The sequence below is a fragment of the Natator depressus genome, chromosome 8, assembly GCF_965152275.1.
Source record: "Natator depressus isolate rNatDep1 chromosome 8, rNatDep2.hap1, whole genome shotgun sequence".
Lineage (NCBI taxonomy): Eukaryota > Metazoa > Chordata > Testudines > Cheloniidae > Natator > Natator depressus.
The window spans coordinates 45,588,487-45,605,257 of record NC_134241.1 but is presented as its reverse complement, the minus strand read 5'-3'; the positions used below and the strand labels follow the sequence as shown (position 1 = coordinate 45,605,257).

At 45.7% G+C, this 16,771-nt stretch overlaps 1 protein-coding gene across 15 annotated transcripts in view; it reads left to right on the top strand.

The window, feature by feature from the left end:
• Positions 1–16,771, top strand: part of PRRC2C (proline rich coiled-coil 2C) — a 114,977-nt gene that overhangs the window by 39,168 nt on the left and 59,038 nt on the right. For all 15 annotated transcript variants that reach the window (XM_074960910.1, XM_074960907.1, XM_074960906.1 and 12 more), the window contains exons 14-20: positions 206–449; positions 2,681–2,894; positions 4,029–6,353; positions 7,807–8,015; positions 8,782–8,936; positions 9,497–9,839; positions 10,350–10,435. In XM_074960910.1, coding sequence (XP_074817011.1) covers positions 206–449; positions 2,681–2,894; positions 4,029–6,353; positions 7,807–8,015; positions 8,782–8,936; positions 9,497–9,839; positions 10,350–10,435 — 3,576 coding nt within the window. The remainder of the gene's footprint in view (positions 1–205; positions 450–2,680; positions 2,895–4,028; positions 6,354–7,806; positions 8,016–8,781; positions 8,937–9,496; positions 9,840–10,349; positions 10,436–16,771) is intronic.

The window sequence follows — 16,771 nt, the reverse complement described above, 5'->3', positions numbered from 1 at the left end:
TTAAACTGGAGTAAAAAGATTATCCCCATGCATTTGACACATTCTGGATTATTGTGCCTTGTCTTTAAGGTAACTAATTCTGCAGTCTGATAGATCCTTTTATGGAGATAACTGGCTCTTATCGCTAGTTTATTTGAATGGCATACAAGTCACTTAATATTATGAATGAGCCTTCTTTTAATGTTGCATATCTGTAACGTTGTAGGAACAGATGAAACAGCAACAGTGGCAGCAGCAGCAAGGGGTGCTTCCACAGTCTGCTTCATCACAACCTTCCAGTGGTCCTGTCCCTCCTCCCCAGCATAGACCCCTTTACCAGCCCATGCAACCACATCCTCAGCATTTAGCTTCTATGGGCTTTGATCCACGGTGGCTTATGATGCAGCCTTACATGGACCCACGAATGATGTCAGGAAGGCCTACTATGGATATGCCTCCTATGCATCCAGGTAAAACCCAGCCTGCATTCCCAGTGAACATTCTCGCAGTATTTTTGAACAGTAGAAAATTTTCCCTAAGCCACTGTTTGTCCACTGACTGGAAACATCAAGCTAGTACATAAGTACTAAATTCTCTTTATGCGTAAATATCAGATAAGGCAATCTCATTAGAAAAATGGTACACTATACTTATATCTTACTGCATTCCCATACATGATTATAAAATGAAACCACAGTTTGGTACTGTATTACAGTGATGTGATAGTGACTGGTTATGTTTGTGTTAAAAGCTTCGCTATAAGCCTCACCACCATTGCCCACCCATCTCGTGTTTGACCCAAGTGTGTGGAATCTGTGGAAAATGTGAGTAATGCAGGTTGACTTTTCAGAATAGCGTACAGTGCTAGGATACATCGTTTTCACATGCTAGCAATCAAATATTAGCACCTATGAAACATTGCAGCAATAATTTCAAAATTTTCAGCCTATTATCTCAGTACAACATGCTTTTAATCTCCAGGATTTCCATTTGCATCCCTGTTGAAGCCAGCATTTAAAGATAACAAATGTCTGGTAGAGGGGACTCTCCAGCTAGCTGGCATGTGAAAAGAGAAGGGATAGTGGGGTGATGTTCACAGGGTGGGTGAGAATTTGGGGAAGCAAAACAAAGGTAGAAATATCTGTTCTAAGTAATGTAACAAGAATATTCTTTCCCTCTTAATTACTTGATATTCAAGGCTTGAAAAATCCTCTTGCCCAAGGTGATTAGGAGTGTATCCTGGGCAGGTCCCATCAATTTCTGCAGAACCAAAGCTTTAAGTGAAACTCTAGCCCTTATACTTTCCAAACCTAAATAACAGATTACTGTATACTGCTGCTGTTGTGGAATAGTGGAGAGGCTATCAGATGCTGCTGTTGAGGATGTCTAGGACAGGAGGCCCAATAGAGGCAGCAAAAACATGAGCAGAAGGCGCTGTATGGTGGGAGCGGCTCCTGCAGCCCCTGTACTTGATGGGGAAGTGTCAGAGGGGACATCTGTATAAAAGTTCTCTGCTCATCATCCTGCTGATTTATTTCAGCTTAGCCAGAGTTTTAAATTCTTCAAATCCTGTCTTTTATATAATTATGACCAGGGTTCCAGGGTTGCCATGCTGAGATTGCTCATTTAGGGCAAACTGCAAGGAAGGAGGCAGACCATCCCCAAAACTTGTGGTTATTCTAATACTCAGATTCACCAAGCCAGCAACAAAACAGCTGCTGCAATACCTTACTGGTTACCCTGAAGCCAAAACACCGTTCCCTTAAAGCAATCCAGTCTTGGGCTTCCAGGCAGCCAAGTCAAATATGATGAGGATTACTGAAAATCTTATTCATCATATTAAAATAGTTCTACCAATCCCGAAGGATCGGACACGTTACCCACCAGGTTAACATATATTTCAGATCTTACCCAAATACACGCTTACAGCCAATTCTTATTAACTAAACTAAGATTTATTAAGAAGGGAGAGAGTGTATTGGTTAAAAGATTATTATACATACAGACTTGAATAGAGTTCTTTCCTCAGTTTTGTAGTAGAGATGGTGAGTTTTAGAGTTGGAAAGAGTCCTTCCCAGAATCAGTTCATCAGGTTTATAGGCCAGTGCCCAAATATCCAATATAAAGGTGATCCAGATGGGACTGGAGACCTCAGTCTTGCAACTCAAACTTCCCCCTGATGAAGCTTAAGCAGATCTAAGATTAAAAGGATCAGGGCCCAAGAGTTTATAGACCCCTTGCAGGCTATTGTCAGCCTCTTGACAGCAGGTGTTCCTTGTGTGAAGAATAGTGTCTTTTGAAGTAACCTCCTATTTCCTAAGCATCACCAGTGATTAGCTACATGGATTAACATAAGGCAATTGCCTGTCTCCTGCCATTTATATGTAGTTTGTTATATACTTCAAAGAGAAATTAAGACTGATATCATTACATTCACAATTGATTTAAATGTTAATGTTTCCTTTTGATCTCTGAATTAACAGAATACAGTGATAGACAGGAACTGTTTGGTTACATTGTCAACCTCTAACTGTATATGTAAACACACACAACATGAACATTATCTACTAATATGTCTCTAAAGGTTGACTCTGGTCAGTCAGTCTGCTAGTTGTGTAACCTTTTCTGGCCCTATGTCACAGTAATCAATGTATTTTGAGCTGTTAATTTTAACTGTTTAACTTGAATCTCTTGATCACAGGAATTATGCCTCCCAAACCATTAATGAGAAGAGACCAGATGGAAGGGTCAGGAACTGGTTCAGATTCATTCGAACATATTGCTCGATCAGCAAGAGAACATACTGTACCACTGTCAGAGCCCCGCATGATGTGGGGTTCAGATCCTTATCCCCATGCAGAACCTCAACAGGCTAGGACTCCTCCTAAAGTGCTAGAAGAGACTGAGGATTTGAGGTGAGTCCTGCCTGATTTCTGTATTTCCACATGCCACTCATGTCCGCCAGACTCCTATGTTTGTTTAGATATGTAGGCCATACTTGCAACTGTGAATTAGTCAGTGTTCATGATCAATTGTTGCTACCAAGTGGATAGGTATGGATGACTTAGGGACATGTGAGTTGTTTAAATTTAATCAGCTATGCTTTATGGCATCTGGCTGACAGGTATGGTTTTAAGGAAGATGCAAGGAAGAGTCCATAACTAGCTCAAAGGTTCTGTGACTGAACAATTGTGTGTGCATTGGAATTCTATATTGGACAACAGGTTTGAGCCATCTAATCTAGTATCCTGTCTCTGACAGTATGCCAGGAACCCCATAGTAGGCAGATGTGAAGTAATCTGGCCCTATGAACGTCTCATCCTAATCCTTAATAAATGGAGATTGGTTTAGTTATTAGTGGGTGTTTGCAGGTACAAGTAGTGGGAACAGTGCTATATTCCCTTGTTTCAGGAATCAGGCGGGAAATACTGCATGTGGTCTCCACGTTGAAGAGCTATAGTCCACTTCACACTGATAAATCAGCTAACTATGAAAATAAAACTTCTTATAACATGGTCAGGCAGTTATTTTGATCCTTATTCACAGTCAGCCTCTGAGCTTCTGTTGAGACTTTCTTAAATGTGACCCCAGTAATTAACTTTTACTTACTTTGAACTGATGTTGTATTTGTGATGTTAATTCACTGATATGCTGGCTCATTCAAAGTTTTGACTTAACTGTTAACAATACTAGATTCCTAATGCTAAATGCTTATTTGAGGTTCCTAATTCTGGTAACTAGAAATTCTGGAACTCACGGCAGTTAAAAGGGGGCTGTGTGCATGGGTGTGCGCGCACACGCACACACTTGCGCATACACCCCTTTTAACTGTCATGAGTTCCAGAATTTCTAGTTACCAGAATGCGCGCGCGCACACCAATCGGAATCCTCTCACACCATGACAGATACCTTGTTCTTCCTCTTAAAACTTCCGTAGATGAGGCAAAAGTCCTTTAACATGTTACAGGGATGTTAGAGAATCCAGTTGTAAATATGGTTAAATTAAACTTTGTTCCATTAAAAACCTGTTTAATTGCTTCTTCACTTAGGCCTGAAGCACATTTGGAAGAAGAACAAATTGCTGTTACTGCTGCTTACCCTGTAGAACACAACCAGTTGGATTCTCATCAAAAGACAGACTTTTTTAGAGAGCCAAGTGAGGTGGATGTACAAAAATTCCCAAGCAGGTCTTTGGAAGACGTACGACCTCTCCAAACTGACATGCCTAATCCAGCAGTTAGCTTTGAAGTAGCTGATGAGAGTGTTGCACACAGCCCTCAGGAAGAGCTGGTACCCGTCGGAGAGAGTCATTCTGCTTTGAAGAGAAGCATTTCCCATGGTTCAAGTCATTCTCTAAAATCAGAAGAGCAAAAGAATGAGACAACACCAAATGTCCCTAAAGTAAGTAGTAGATATGCTGAGACTATAGAAAGACCAGAGATTAAGCCAAAAAAAGAAGGTTTCATGAGTAATAGAACATCAGAAGGGCCAAAATCTGAAAAACCTTTCAAGCCTAAATCTGAAACCAGATGGGGTCCCAGGCCAGGCTACGGCAGAAGAGAAGAAGGTAGCGATAGACCAGTAAGAAGATCTGGCCCTATTAAAAAACCTGTTCTTCGAGATATGAAAGAAGAGCGTGAGCAGAGGGAAGAACGTGAGCAGAGGAAGGAAAAAGAAGGAGAAAAACTAGCTAATGAAAAAGCTGGCAAGTCTGAAAAGACAGAAAAGAAGGATCAGGCACAACTGTCACTTCCCCAGTCAGAGCCAGAAAAGTCCACCCCAGACAGTGCTGCTTTAGCTAAAAAGATACCACAAGATACGGCTCAGATTTCAGAAAGTACAGAGAGCCATCAGCTGGACTCTGCCATTAAATCTGCTGCCCAGCAGCCTTCACCTGTGGTCCAGCAGCCTTCACCTGTTCAGCAACCTACTGTTCAGCAGCCATCACCTGCAGTCCAGCCACCACCTGTTCAGCAACCTGTTAACGCAATTAAGGAAGAAAAACAACCAGAGAGAGCTGCTGGCAAAGAACATATTGTTGAGAAACCTCGCCTAGAAACCAGGCCAGTAAAGAGAGAACCTGGTTTACCACCCAGAACGTACTGGAAAGAGGCTCGGGATAGAGACTGGTTCCCAGATCAGGGATATAGGGGCAGAGGCCGTGGAGAGTATTACTCTAGGGGTCGCAGCTACAGAGGGTCTTATGGAGGACGAGGCCGGGGAGGTAGAGGCCATAATAGAGACTATCCACATTATAGAGACACTAAGCTTAGGGCAGACCATGTGCCTTTGGGGCCTCTTAGGCAGAGAGAAGAAAGCGAAACTCGTAGTGAGAGTTCTGATTTTGAAATAGTCCCCAAACGGCGAAGACAGCGAGGCTCAGAAACTGATTCTGACAGCGAAGTTCATGAAAGTGCTAGTGATACTCTTCTTTCAGACAAAGACAGTTTAAGCAAAGGTAAACACCCAAAGAGAGAGGAGAAGGCTGATGGCAAGAAACCTTCAAAGCCTCTGCTGTCTTTCAAGCCGGAAAACAGTGTCAGAGTCGACAATAGATCCCTGGAGAAAACTTACATCAGGGAGGAGGAGGATAAACCAAAACCAGGATTCCTTCCTAAAGGAGAACCTTCAAGACGTGGCAGAGGGGGAATGTACAGACGTGGTGGTAGGGATCCAGGTGGGCGCCCACCAAGACCATCTACATTAAGGAGGCCAGGCTACAGAGAGAGTCAGTGGAATCCAAGGCAAACAGAGACCATTAAACCAGAAGAGGAGGAGCCACCAAGAAGACATGAACACTATGGTCCTGTGTCCATGGATAAGAGACCTCCAAAATTTGAGAGGAAGTTTGATCCAACTAAAGAGAGGCCTCGAAGGCAAAGGCCTGCACGACCACCAAGGCAAGATAAACCACCACGCTTTAGACGCCTAAAAGAAAGGGAAGCTGCATCAAAAATAAATGAAGCTGCAGCTAGCTCATTGACAAGTGCTACAGTTGTTAATGCAGTTAATGAAGCATCCAGCACTGCTTTGGATATTTCAGGGAGTAAGACACCAGACTTGTCCAATCAAAATTCTTCAGACCAGGCAAATGAAGAATGGGAAACTGCCTCAGAAAGTAGTGACTTCAATGAGAGGCGAGAGAGGGATGAAAAGAAAATGGCAGATGTAACCACACAGGTAGCTGCCAAAGCAGGAGAAAATGCTGTAGCTCCAAAAAGAGAAATATCTAAGCGAAGTTTCTCTAGTCAGCGGCCTGGAATAGATCGCCAGAATCGCCGTGGCAACAGTGGGCCACCAAAGGCTGGAAGGAATTTCTCAGGGCCTAGGAGTGAAAGGCGGAGTGGTCCTCCATTAAGAAGTGGTAAACGAGGGTAAGTATCTATTATTTGTTTCCAGTAGCACCCACACTATGTAGTTACTGTATAAACACAAAAGGCTCTAACACTCACTAATTTCCTGTTGCAGATTGCATAGCCATTCATAATCTGTAAGGTTCATAACCATGGTCAGTGGAGGATAGCGTCAGACAGCTCCACAATGCTGGCCTTTTGTACAGAAAAGAAGCTTTCATCTGAATCACTTTGAGCCTGTGAGAGTAGAGGGGGAAAAGAACAGAGCTTTCCAGTGTCACTGTACCATGTTAAAACTGTCTGGCAGAAAAATGCCACCTCTATTGTCAGAGGTGTAAACTACATTCATCCCCATGAAATTTAGCATTAAACATGATCCAGTTGATTTAAATCACAACTCTACAGTCTATTGCTTTAATCCTTTCACTGTATTTATCCCATCAGGGGCCCCATGTCAATTTCTAGTAGAAAATCAATTAACTAAATGAAGCATGTACTCTCCCGTTAAGGAGAGTTTCTTAGCTCCACTTGGGCATGTTGCTCAGTATTAGAAATGAATTTGTTATGCTTACATCTACATGCTGAATCAGATTGAAGCCTGCCTTTCATCTCTGGGATTGGTTTCTCATGCCTTGTAGCAATTGCATGATGGTTTGACAGCATCTTCTGCACCAGGTTAGGGAGTGCTATGGAGTGGACTGCTGAACTCCACATTGAAGACTTGGCTACTTTAGCAGTGTCCTCTCTTGAAAACTTTTGCTGAATATTCTAAGCAGTTGGTCCTTCCATTATAAAACTTTGAAAAAGTTTTTATGTAATACTTAAAGAATTTCTAGTGTTCGACAACAAAAAGGCAGAATTCTGCAGTTTTTCCCCTGGCCTGCAACTGGCTGCAGTAGTTGTTACTAATATATCAATAAGTCCATGTTGCAGTTATACCAAACCAAATTAAATATGGAGCATATATTGCAAAGTCTACAAATTTCTATGGTGTGTTACACAGCAACTTTTTCAGTGGAGGTTTTAGCTTCACATTTGGAGTGGATATGGGTCATTCACTTATTCAGTGTAGTGAAAGAATGGCAGTTGAAATGAAAACGTTGCACCTTCTCTATATGGTTAAAGCGTCTACTGTGCATCATTCATTAGCTGGCTAAGATGTATGGCTACTGCTTTATTAGTTCCCCATTGAGGCTGCGCCTATTAGTGATGCTTGCGCCTATATGGCTAAAGTGTCTACTGTGCTTGTTGATTTTTTGACTGGTCTGTGATCCAAATCTGTAAGCATCGCTAATAGGTGCAGCCTCAATGGAGAACTAATAAAGCAGTAGCCACACATCTCAGGCAGCTAATGATGATGCACAGTAGACACTTTTAACGTGGTAATGTGATCTGCATGCGGATGTTGTTTTGCTATTTCTGAGGGTACTCTGGGGATGGTGGTTAGTTCTGACTATAATTTTGTCTGATGTAGGCCATTTGAAGACCAAGCAGGAACCATGACTGCTATAGATCCCACGATCAGTAATTCCTTGCATCAAGAAGAAGGTGGTGGTAGTGCTGCAATGCAAAAGACCTCCAAGGATGCCAGTGCCAAAAAGAGGGATGAGCCCAAACCAGGTCCAAAGAAACCCAAGGAGAAGGTGGATGCTCTATCCCAATTTGACCTCAACAACTATGCAAGTATGTGTTGATGGAAACTTGTGGTAACCAAAAAAACCTATTAATACATTAGCGTTCCTCCTTCTGGAATTGGATATATTTGGGAACTGTGGAAAGAAGAAAAGTTGGTGCATATTTTTTAAAGGCTGTTTATATCCCAGTATTCAGACACTGCCCCCTTTGCAGCAATGAATGAGTCCTGTGGCATGTGTCCCTTTTAAAAATGAGTAATACAATTTTATATTTTTGTGTGTATGTATATAATATATATATAAAAAATAGTTATCCATTTTAAGGACACTTCTTTTGTACAATCTCATTCCTGTAACTTTTTTCAAGCTATCATTCAATCATTCCACACCCGATGTTGGCATCGGGTATTTTGTATCTCTTTGCACGTGGAAAATGGGAGAGGATGTTACTGTTGTAAACTCAATAAATAACGCCAACAGGTTTGCAGTTAGTGTCCAGAATGTATTATTTTTCTATTTAAACTACTCAAACTGTTTTTCTTTAGCTCTTGGTTTTATGGAACTTTTTTTACAAAGTATGGTGTCTTTTTGAAGAGCCATTAATTGAAGGCTTTTATATTAAATCCTTTTTCTTGAAGTCCACCAGCAAAAGGATGGTCTGCATGAGGGAACTTGAACTAGGATGGTCGTCTTCGGCTGCAACTGTATGAAGCTATGCAGCGCTAGTGGAATTTGTTTTTATTCCAAAATTCTGAATATTGTGTCTGAAATTGTTGAAATGGAAGAAAAAATGTACATCTTTGGTTCATCTGCAGGTGTTGTGATCATCGATGACCACCCTGAAGTGACAGTAATTGAAGACTTTCCGTCTAACTTGAATGATGATGGCTTTACTGAAGTGGTGTCAAAGAAACAACAAAAACGTTTGCAAGATGAGGAACGCAGAAAGAAGGAGGAACAAACAGTGCAGGTTTGTTGATAAAGAACGTCATCCTTTGCACCTGTTACAAGCAGTTACACACTTTTTGCAAATTTTTTTTGTAAAGGACTATGCAACAGTGCAAAATCTGTTTCCAAACAGCTGTTTTTACCAGTCAAATTGCAGTATTCTAGTTAATTGTTTATTGAAATTGTTTGGCCTAAGTTATGCAGGTCATATTGCCTCCCCTTATGTTTCTCCTCTTGTCCCTCTTACTCCTTCAATACCCACTGCTGCTGTAATTTGTGTATTTCAAAATTAAAATGTTGGCTACTGTAACTAACTTGAAAGCTTGCTTTTGGGCTTACACTGTGGGTTTTGTTATGCTATTGCCTTTGTGTCACAATTCTATATGAAAATTTCTTGGCCAAAAACATGGAATGTGTTAACTTTTTTCATTATTCAAATGGTAAAAGTAAGTACATTAGGGGAAAAAAGTCTGAAAAAACGTTCAATATTCCTGCCTTGTCCTTCTCCTGTACTCTGCAACTGACAGAAAAATACAGACTTTCTAAAGGGCTACCCTTCCGTAATGTCAACTTTACTCTTAGGTTTGGACCAAAAAGAGTTCAGGTGAAAAAGGAAGAGGTCAGAATTCCAAGCTTCCTCCCAGGTTTGCAAAAAAGCAGCAACAGCAGGCGGCGGCGGCAGCAGCAGCACAGCAGGTACAAGCTCAGGCACAAGTACAGGTACAGCCCCCGAGTGCACCCCAGGCTCCAAGCCAGCCACAGGCTTCAGTTCAGCCTCAAACCCAGACAGCAGGAGGAACAAGCAGCACAGAATATACAGCAACAGGCAAAGCTCTGCAGAATGCACAGTCCCATCCTGCTCTAGGGACTGAATTATGGGAAAATAAGGTGGCATCAACAACTGTTAACGACATCTCCAAGAAATGTAAGTGGTATTTTTTGACCTTTTTTTTGCGCCTGGGAGGGATAGAAGAGAAACATTGTGGTTGGAGCGTTTGGGTTGGTGAGAGATTTTTCTGGAGGTCTCAAACATCCTGGCCTGCAGGTATAGTTCTCATATGGCACAGAGAATATGCTGCTATGAAATGTTCTGGAAGACTGCTGAGCCATAGTCTCCCAGGTTCCCTGAGATGAGAGAGCTGCTCTTTGCTGCTGTCGCCACATTCTGTATCCTCAGTATATAAGCAACTGCCATTGGTCTCAAACCTGGGCTTCTTTGTCAAATTTGTGCATGTTTCCAAATATGCTAATTAGGGCAATCACGGTTGACTTAATAAGGGACTTACTGTTAAAAGCTGAAATGGAGTTCTAGAATCAAACATGCTGTGAAATCAAGTAGCTGAAGTTTCATTGTCCATTCAGTTTTGTACTTATGAATCTAAATAACCATGGGTTAATTGTGGTTTTGACTCCACTGTATTCTCTGGACTTTTAGTGGGACCCATTAGTCCACCACAGCCCCCTTCAGTCAGTGCGTGGAATAAGCCTTTGACATCATTTGGATCAGCTACATCTCCAGAGGTAAGAGTAAAACTAAAAAGAATCAAGAACATCTGAAGATCGCTCAATTTGTGTCTTGCAGGTGGTGGGACAAATGAAATACGATTATTGTGATGGTTCGCAAAGTACCCAGGACTGGGAGTCACCTTGTTCTTCTTCGAGTGCTTGCTCATATTGATTCCAATTTAGGTGTGCGCGCACGCCATGTGTACGGCCGTCGGAGAATTTTTACCCCTAGCAACATCCGGTGGGTCGGCTCTGGAGCCCCCTGGAGTGGCGCCTTCATGACACTCGATATATACGCTAGCTGACCCAGCGCCCGCTCAGTTCCTTTTTATCGCCTGTGACGGTCACTGGAACTGTGGAGTTCTGCTTCGCTGGTCTCCACTCTCCCTAGCACTTGCAGTTTCTAGTTTATAATAGTTGATAGTTTATAATAGTTGATAGTTATAGTTGTAGTCAGTTAGTATTAGTGGGTTATAGGGTTCCCCCTCCTTCCCGATTTTCTATTGGGCTCATGCCCAAAGCTCCGGGATTCAAGCCCTGCGGTTCCTGCTCTAAGCCCATGCCAATGGGTGACCCCCAGACTCTTGCCTAATGTGTCTAGGTGAGCCTCATTAAGCAGACAAGTGCAGGATCTGCGAGGGTTTTTGTCCCCGGACCAAGAAGGAGTGGGACTTTCGTCTCAAACAGCTCCTTATGGAGGCAGTTCTTAGCCCTCAACCTCCTGCGGTGTGCCAAGATCCGGCACGGAGCGCCCTGGTGTGCAGCGCTCCGGCAGCAGCAGTAGGAGCAGCACCGCGGTTGGACTATGACCGAGACCCATGGCACTGGCACTGCAGCCGATATCATCGGCCTGGCACCGGTCCTGCTCTCCTGGCCAGAAGCGGCACCAGAAACCGGAAAAGGCTGGCCCACCTCCACAGAGGCCAGCCTCCTTGGAACCGCCTCTGGAGGTGCGTCCCAGTCTACGGCCTTGGCACCGTTGACTCCGGCCCTGGGAGGGAGAGCCATTGAGTCCAGTGCCCCCGGACTCCCCGGTACACAGTGTGGTTGAGGTCCAGTTGCTGTCCACCCTGGATACCTTTGTGGCTGCAAGGGACCTTACTGCCATGACAGCGTCAGCATCCCCTCAGCCTCATGCCAAGGCACTGGTACCTGCACATGCAGCACCATCCCGAGGCAAGCTGGCCCTGTCTACCCGTCAGCACCGTCGGTCAAGCCACAGCACCTATCGCGTTCTCTGCACTGTTCTCACTCCCAGCGCTGCTCACAGTCCTGACACCGCACTTTCTCACGGCGCCGGTCATACTTGCAGCACCGCTCCGACTCCCAGCACTGGTCCCAGTGCTGCTTGCCCATCAATCACCGTCGAGGAGCAGATCCCGGACCCGATGCCGCTCACCGTCTAGATCCAGGTCCCAGCACCGCTCCCCAGTGTTGCGGCGCCGTTCACCATTGCCCTGTCAGCATGACTCGGCACCACCATGGCCTTCCCGTTCCATTTCCCGTTCCTTGGGATCGGAGGCAGGGTCGCGCTTCTCGGACTGCCGCCGTATGGACCATAGCCGCCTGGAGTCGGGCTGGGCATTGGCAGGAGCAGGGTCCCGCTTAAGGGCCCACCCAGTGGCCATTCTGGACGCCCTGGGCGTACCACCAGACCCAGGGTGCTCCGTCTGGGGCTTCTCACTCAGCCCCGTCCAAGCCACAAGTGCCAGAGGCTGCCGCCACTCGGCCCGCCCCGGGAGGCACAGAGACTGTGGTGGCTCCTCTTCCTGCTACAGGACCTCCTCAAACGCTGGTTCCTGCTCCGGGCCCCGAGGTCGCTGGCACAGGACAGCTGGGCCCAGTTCCCCAAGAGGCCTTAGATGACCCTCTCCCCCCTGTGGCCGCCTCCGCCTCCTCGCCCGACGAGACAGTGGCAGGCACTGCAGTCTCGGGTTCCCCTCCCATAGACCTCCATGCCCAACAGGACTTCCTGCGCAGGGTGGCCCGTAATATGAATTTGCAAGCAGAGGAGGTGGTAGAGGTGGAGGACCCAGTGGTGAATATTCTGTCAGCGGAAGCTCCATCAAGGGTAGTCCTACCCTTTATTCAATCCAATCCACTATCCAATCCACCACCAGAACAATCTGGCAAACACCTGCATCCATCCCACCAACTGCTAAGGGAGTGGAGTGCAAATACTTTGTCCCCTCAAAGGGGTACGATTATTTGTTCACTAGTGGTAGCATCGGTGAACGAGAGAGAATGGTATGGCCAGCAGGCCCCAGCTCCCAAATCAAAGGACACCAAGCGCCTTGATCAGTTTGGGTACAAAATTTATTGCTCAGGGGGTCTTCAGCTCAGGATCGCTAATCAGCAGGCGCTCCTGAGCCGATACAATTTTAACTCCTGGAACTCCATGCTGAAATTTAAGGAGTTAGTACCTCCTGAGTCCAGAGAGGAGTTTGGGGCCTTGGTTGATGAGGGCAAAACAGTGGCATGGACCTCGTTGCAGGCCTCACTGGACGCTGCAGATTCTGCTGCATGTACTTTGTCCTCGGGGATAGCGATGAGGCATATCTCCTGGCTGCAAGCCTCCAACCTGCCACCGAAGCTTCAGCAAATGCTGCAGGACCTCTCCTTTGATGGAGAGGGCCTGTTTTCGGACAAGACTGATTCCAGGCTACAAAACCTTAAGGACTCATGGGCGATAATGAAGTCCCTGGGCATGCACCCACCGGCTATCCAGCGGAAACATTCAAACCCCAGCAGCCACAACAACACTCCTATCCTCCTCATCGTCCGAGGCAGGATTTTTATAGGAGACGGGGGGGTAATGGCAGGAGGAAGCCCTCCAACCCCGAGTCTAGGCAAGGCCAGGGCCCATCGAAGCCTCCTTCGGGCTCAAAACAGACCTTTTGGAGGGACGCTCGAGGACGATGTACCGGACCTCATTCAGGATCCTACCCAACCCTTCTTGAATCATTATCCCGCTTCCACTGTGCCTGCTCCCACATAACTACGGACCGCTGGGTCCTCCGCACAGTGGAAGCGGGATACTCTCTCCAATTTTCTTCCTTCCCACCCTCCTTCCCCGTCCCTCTTCAGGGACCCTTCTCACGAGCAACTCCTTATTCAGGAGGTTCAGGCGCTCCTCGCCATGGGGGTGATTGAGGAGGTTCCAACGGAGCTAAGGGGTTTTACTCCCGATATTTCCTAATCCGCAAGGCAAAGGGAGGGCTTCGGCCCATTCTGGACCTGCGTGGTCTCAACAAGTTCACGGTAAAGTTGAAATTCCGCATGGTTTCCTTTGGCACAATCATACCTTTCCTAGAGACTAGTACGGCGCCCTCGACATGAAGGACGTGTATTTCCACATAGCAATTCATCCGGCACACAGACGCTTCCTCCGTGAACCTTATCAGTTCACGGCCCTTCCCTTCAGTCTCTCCACGGCCCCCCGAGTGTTTACCAAATGTATGGTGGTCATGGTAGCCTTCCTTCATTGTCGGCAGGTGCAGGTATACCCTTACCTCGACAACTGGCTTATCCAGGGATGCACCAAAGAACAGGTGCAGTCCCACCTCCGCTTGGTCAAAGACACGTTTCCTCGGTTAGGCCGCCTTCTCAGTGTGGCAAAGTTGACACGAGAACCAACCCAGAGAATAGAATTCATTGGGGCAGTTCTGGACTCTCTGCAGGCACGAGCCCTCCTGCCAGATGCTTGTTTCCAGGCTATAGTGGCCCTATTTGGAGCCTTCAGAGCTTCCCAACCTCACCAGCAAGAAGTTGCTTGAGTCTTCTCGGCCACATGGCTTCCTGCACATACGTGACCAGGCATGCCAAACTTCGACTCCGCCCATTACAAGCCTGGCTGGCATCAGTCTGTCATCCAGCTTGAGAGCTCCAGCAGAGTTCACCTTGCGGCCATATTGGCTTTTCACCCGGGTGTGAATGGCCGCTCTGTCTTGACAATCACATGGCTGGCAGGTTTCTCAAGGGCCTGAACCGCCTCTGCTCACAGCTTCGACAGCCAGTCCCCGCATGGGATCTTAACCTGGTCCTCTCCAGACTCGTGGGGCCTCTGTTCGAGCCGCTGGCCACCTGCTCCCTCCTCTACCTCTCCTGGAAAACAGCTTTCCTGTCACTATCACGTTGGCGCGGCATGTCTCCGAGCTCAGAGCCCTTACCTCCGAACCACCCTGCACTATCTTTCATAAAGATAAAGTGCAGCTTCGGCCTCATCCAACCTTTCTTCCGAAGGTTGTATCGGGCTTCCATATCAACCAGGACATACTTCTTCCGTTTTTTAATCCAAAACCACACGCCAGTCACTAGGAACAGCGGCTGTACTCCCTTGATGTCCGTAGGGCCCTGGCCTTCTACACTGAGCGTACAAAACCGTTCAGGAAGACGATCCAGCTCTTCATCACCGTGGCAGACCGGATGAAAGGCCTCCCGGTTTCATCTCAGCGGATCTCCTCGTGGATCACGTCCTATATCCGTGCTTGCTATGATCTGGCTGGTGTATCAATCCTGCCCCTCACTGTTCACTCCACAAGGGCCCAGGCCTCATCGGCGGCTTTTTTGGCCCAGGTGCCGATCCAGGAGATCTGCAGAGCCATAAGTTGGTCCTCGGTAAACGCTTTTGCTTTGCACTATGCCATTGTCCGTCAAGCAAGAGATGACGCAGCGATTGATAGAGCGGTCCTACAATCCACGTTGCTTCACTCCGATCCCACCACCTAGGTAAGGCTTGGGACTCACCTAAATTGGAATCGATATGAGCAAGCACTCAAAGAAGAAAAAATGGTTACTCGCCTTTTTAACTGTTCTTCGAGATGTGTTGCTCATATCCATTCCAAACCCGCCCCCTTCTTCTCTGTCGGAGTAGCCGGCAAGAAGGAACTGAGGGGGCTCTGGATTGGCTGGGGTATATGAAGTATACGAAGGCGCCACTCCAGGGGTCTCCGCAGCCGACCCACTAGGTGTTGCTAGGGTAAAAATTCTCTGGCGGCTGTGCACACGGCGCGCACACACCTAAATTGGAATGGATATGAACAACATATCTCGAAGAACAAGAGTTACAAAGGTGAGTAACTGTTTTTTACCCCCTGCCTCCAGAGTGAGGGAGTCTTGTAGTAACTGAATGTTTAGTTCCCTACCACCACCAGCCCTCTCCTCTCCTCTCTCGGCTATGCCAGCCCTGTCCTTTCCTTGCAGATTAACAGCAGGTGCACCCTAGTCTCCAAGTTTCCTTAAAGTGCTCCCATGTGATATCCAGACCCTGACACCAGTTACCGACAAAAATCCTCTGTACTCCAGTTACCAGTTTTACTTAAACCACTGCAGAGAGCACTGTACAGAACACTTATAATGAAACAAAAGGTTTATTTAAGAATGAATAGAGATTTCACTAGTAATAAGATAGTGGTGGAAACGGTTACAATACAAAACAAAATCATAAAATGTGAACTGGGACCTACGCTTTCCTATTTAATAAAATAGGTCCCCTCCTCCCCAAAAGTTCCATCTGTTGTAGAGCTGGCTGGCTTCCAAGAACCAATCTTTCATGAAAAATCTCTTCCCTCTCAAGGTGTCTCCTCAGTGAATGGATCCAGAGTGCCTCTCCCCACTCTTATACTGAAACAGTCTTTTGTCTTTCTTCATAGGCAGGGCAATCCATGGTCTGTTACAATGTTGCTTTTTCACCTCCAAGTGGTTTTGATTGTTTGCAGTTGCCTATGATGGTTTTCTATTGTCTGTTCCATGATGGGGCAATATTAGACCATTGAGCCTCGCATTACATCACTGGCTAAGTTTGGAGGAGTGGTAACCCAATCCTGCATGAATAGGCCGTCACCAAGTAATATTACTCCGTGACTCCTTTTAACCTTAAGACCATAAGGGCATAAACTTCAATATAGTTACATTATTCCTCAGATGTTATCTGTACATATACCATGCCATGATTATGAACATCAGTAAGTTGCAAGCTTTCAATAGAGGCCTTATATGTTACCCTTTATGGACAAATACCTTGTAAGCAATGTTATCAGGTCTAAGACGAGTTGTTTGCAAAGAACCAGGGGACCTTTTGCCAAGGGGATTGTCACAATTATCCAGTGTTTTCAAACTGTGCGTTTTTTCTTTAGCTAGATGTAATTACTGAATAATATAGATAGTGCCAGCTACTGACATTTATCTAATTTCTTACTGAGAGCAGTTACAGCAAAAATGCTTATTGAGACAGTGTTAGTAATTAGAAAAACTTGTAAACTTCATAGTTTAGAATTATAAAACTTAAACCAATAAACTTGCAGCAGTTAACTTGTTAGTTTGATTATGGAGTTCTAGTTTAGCAAATGCTTT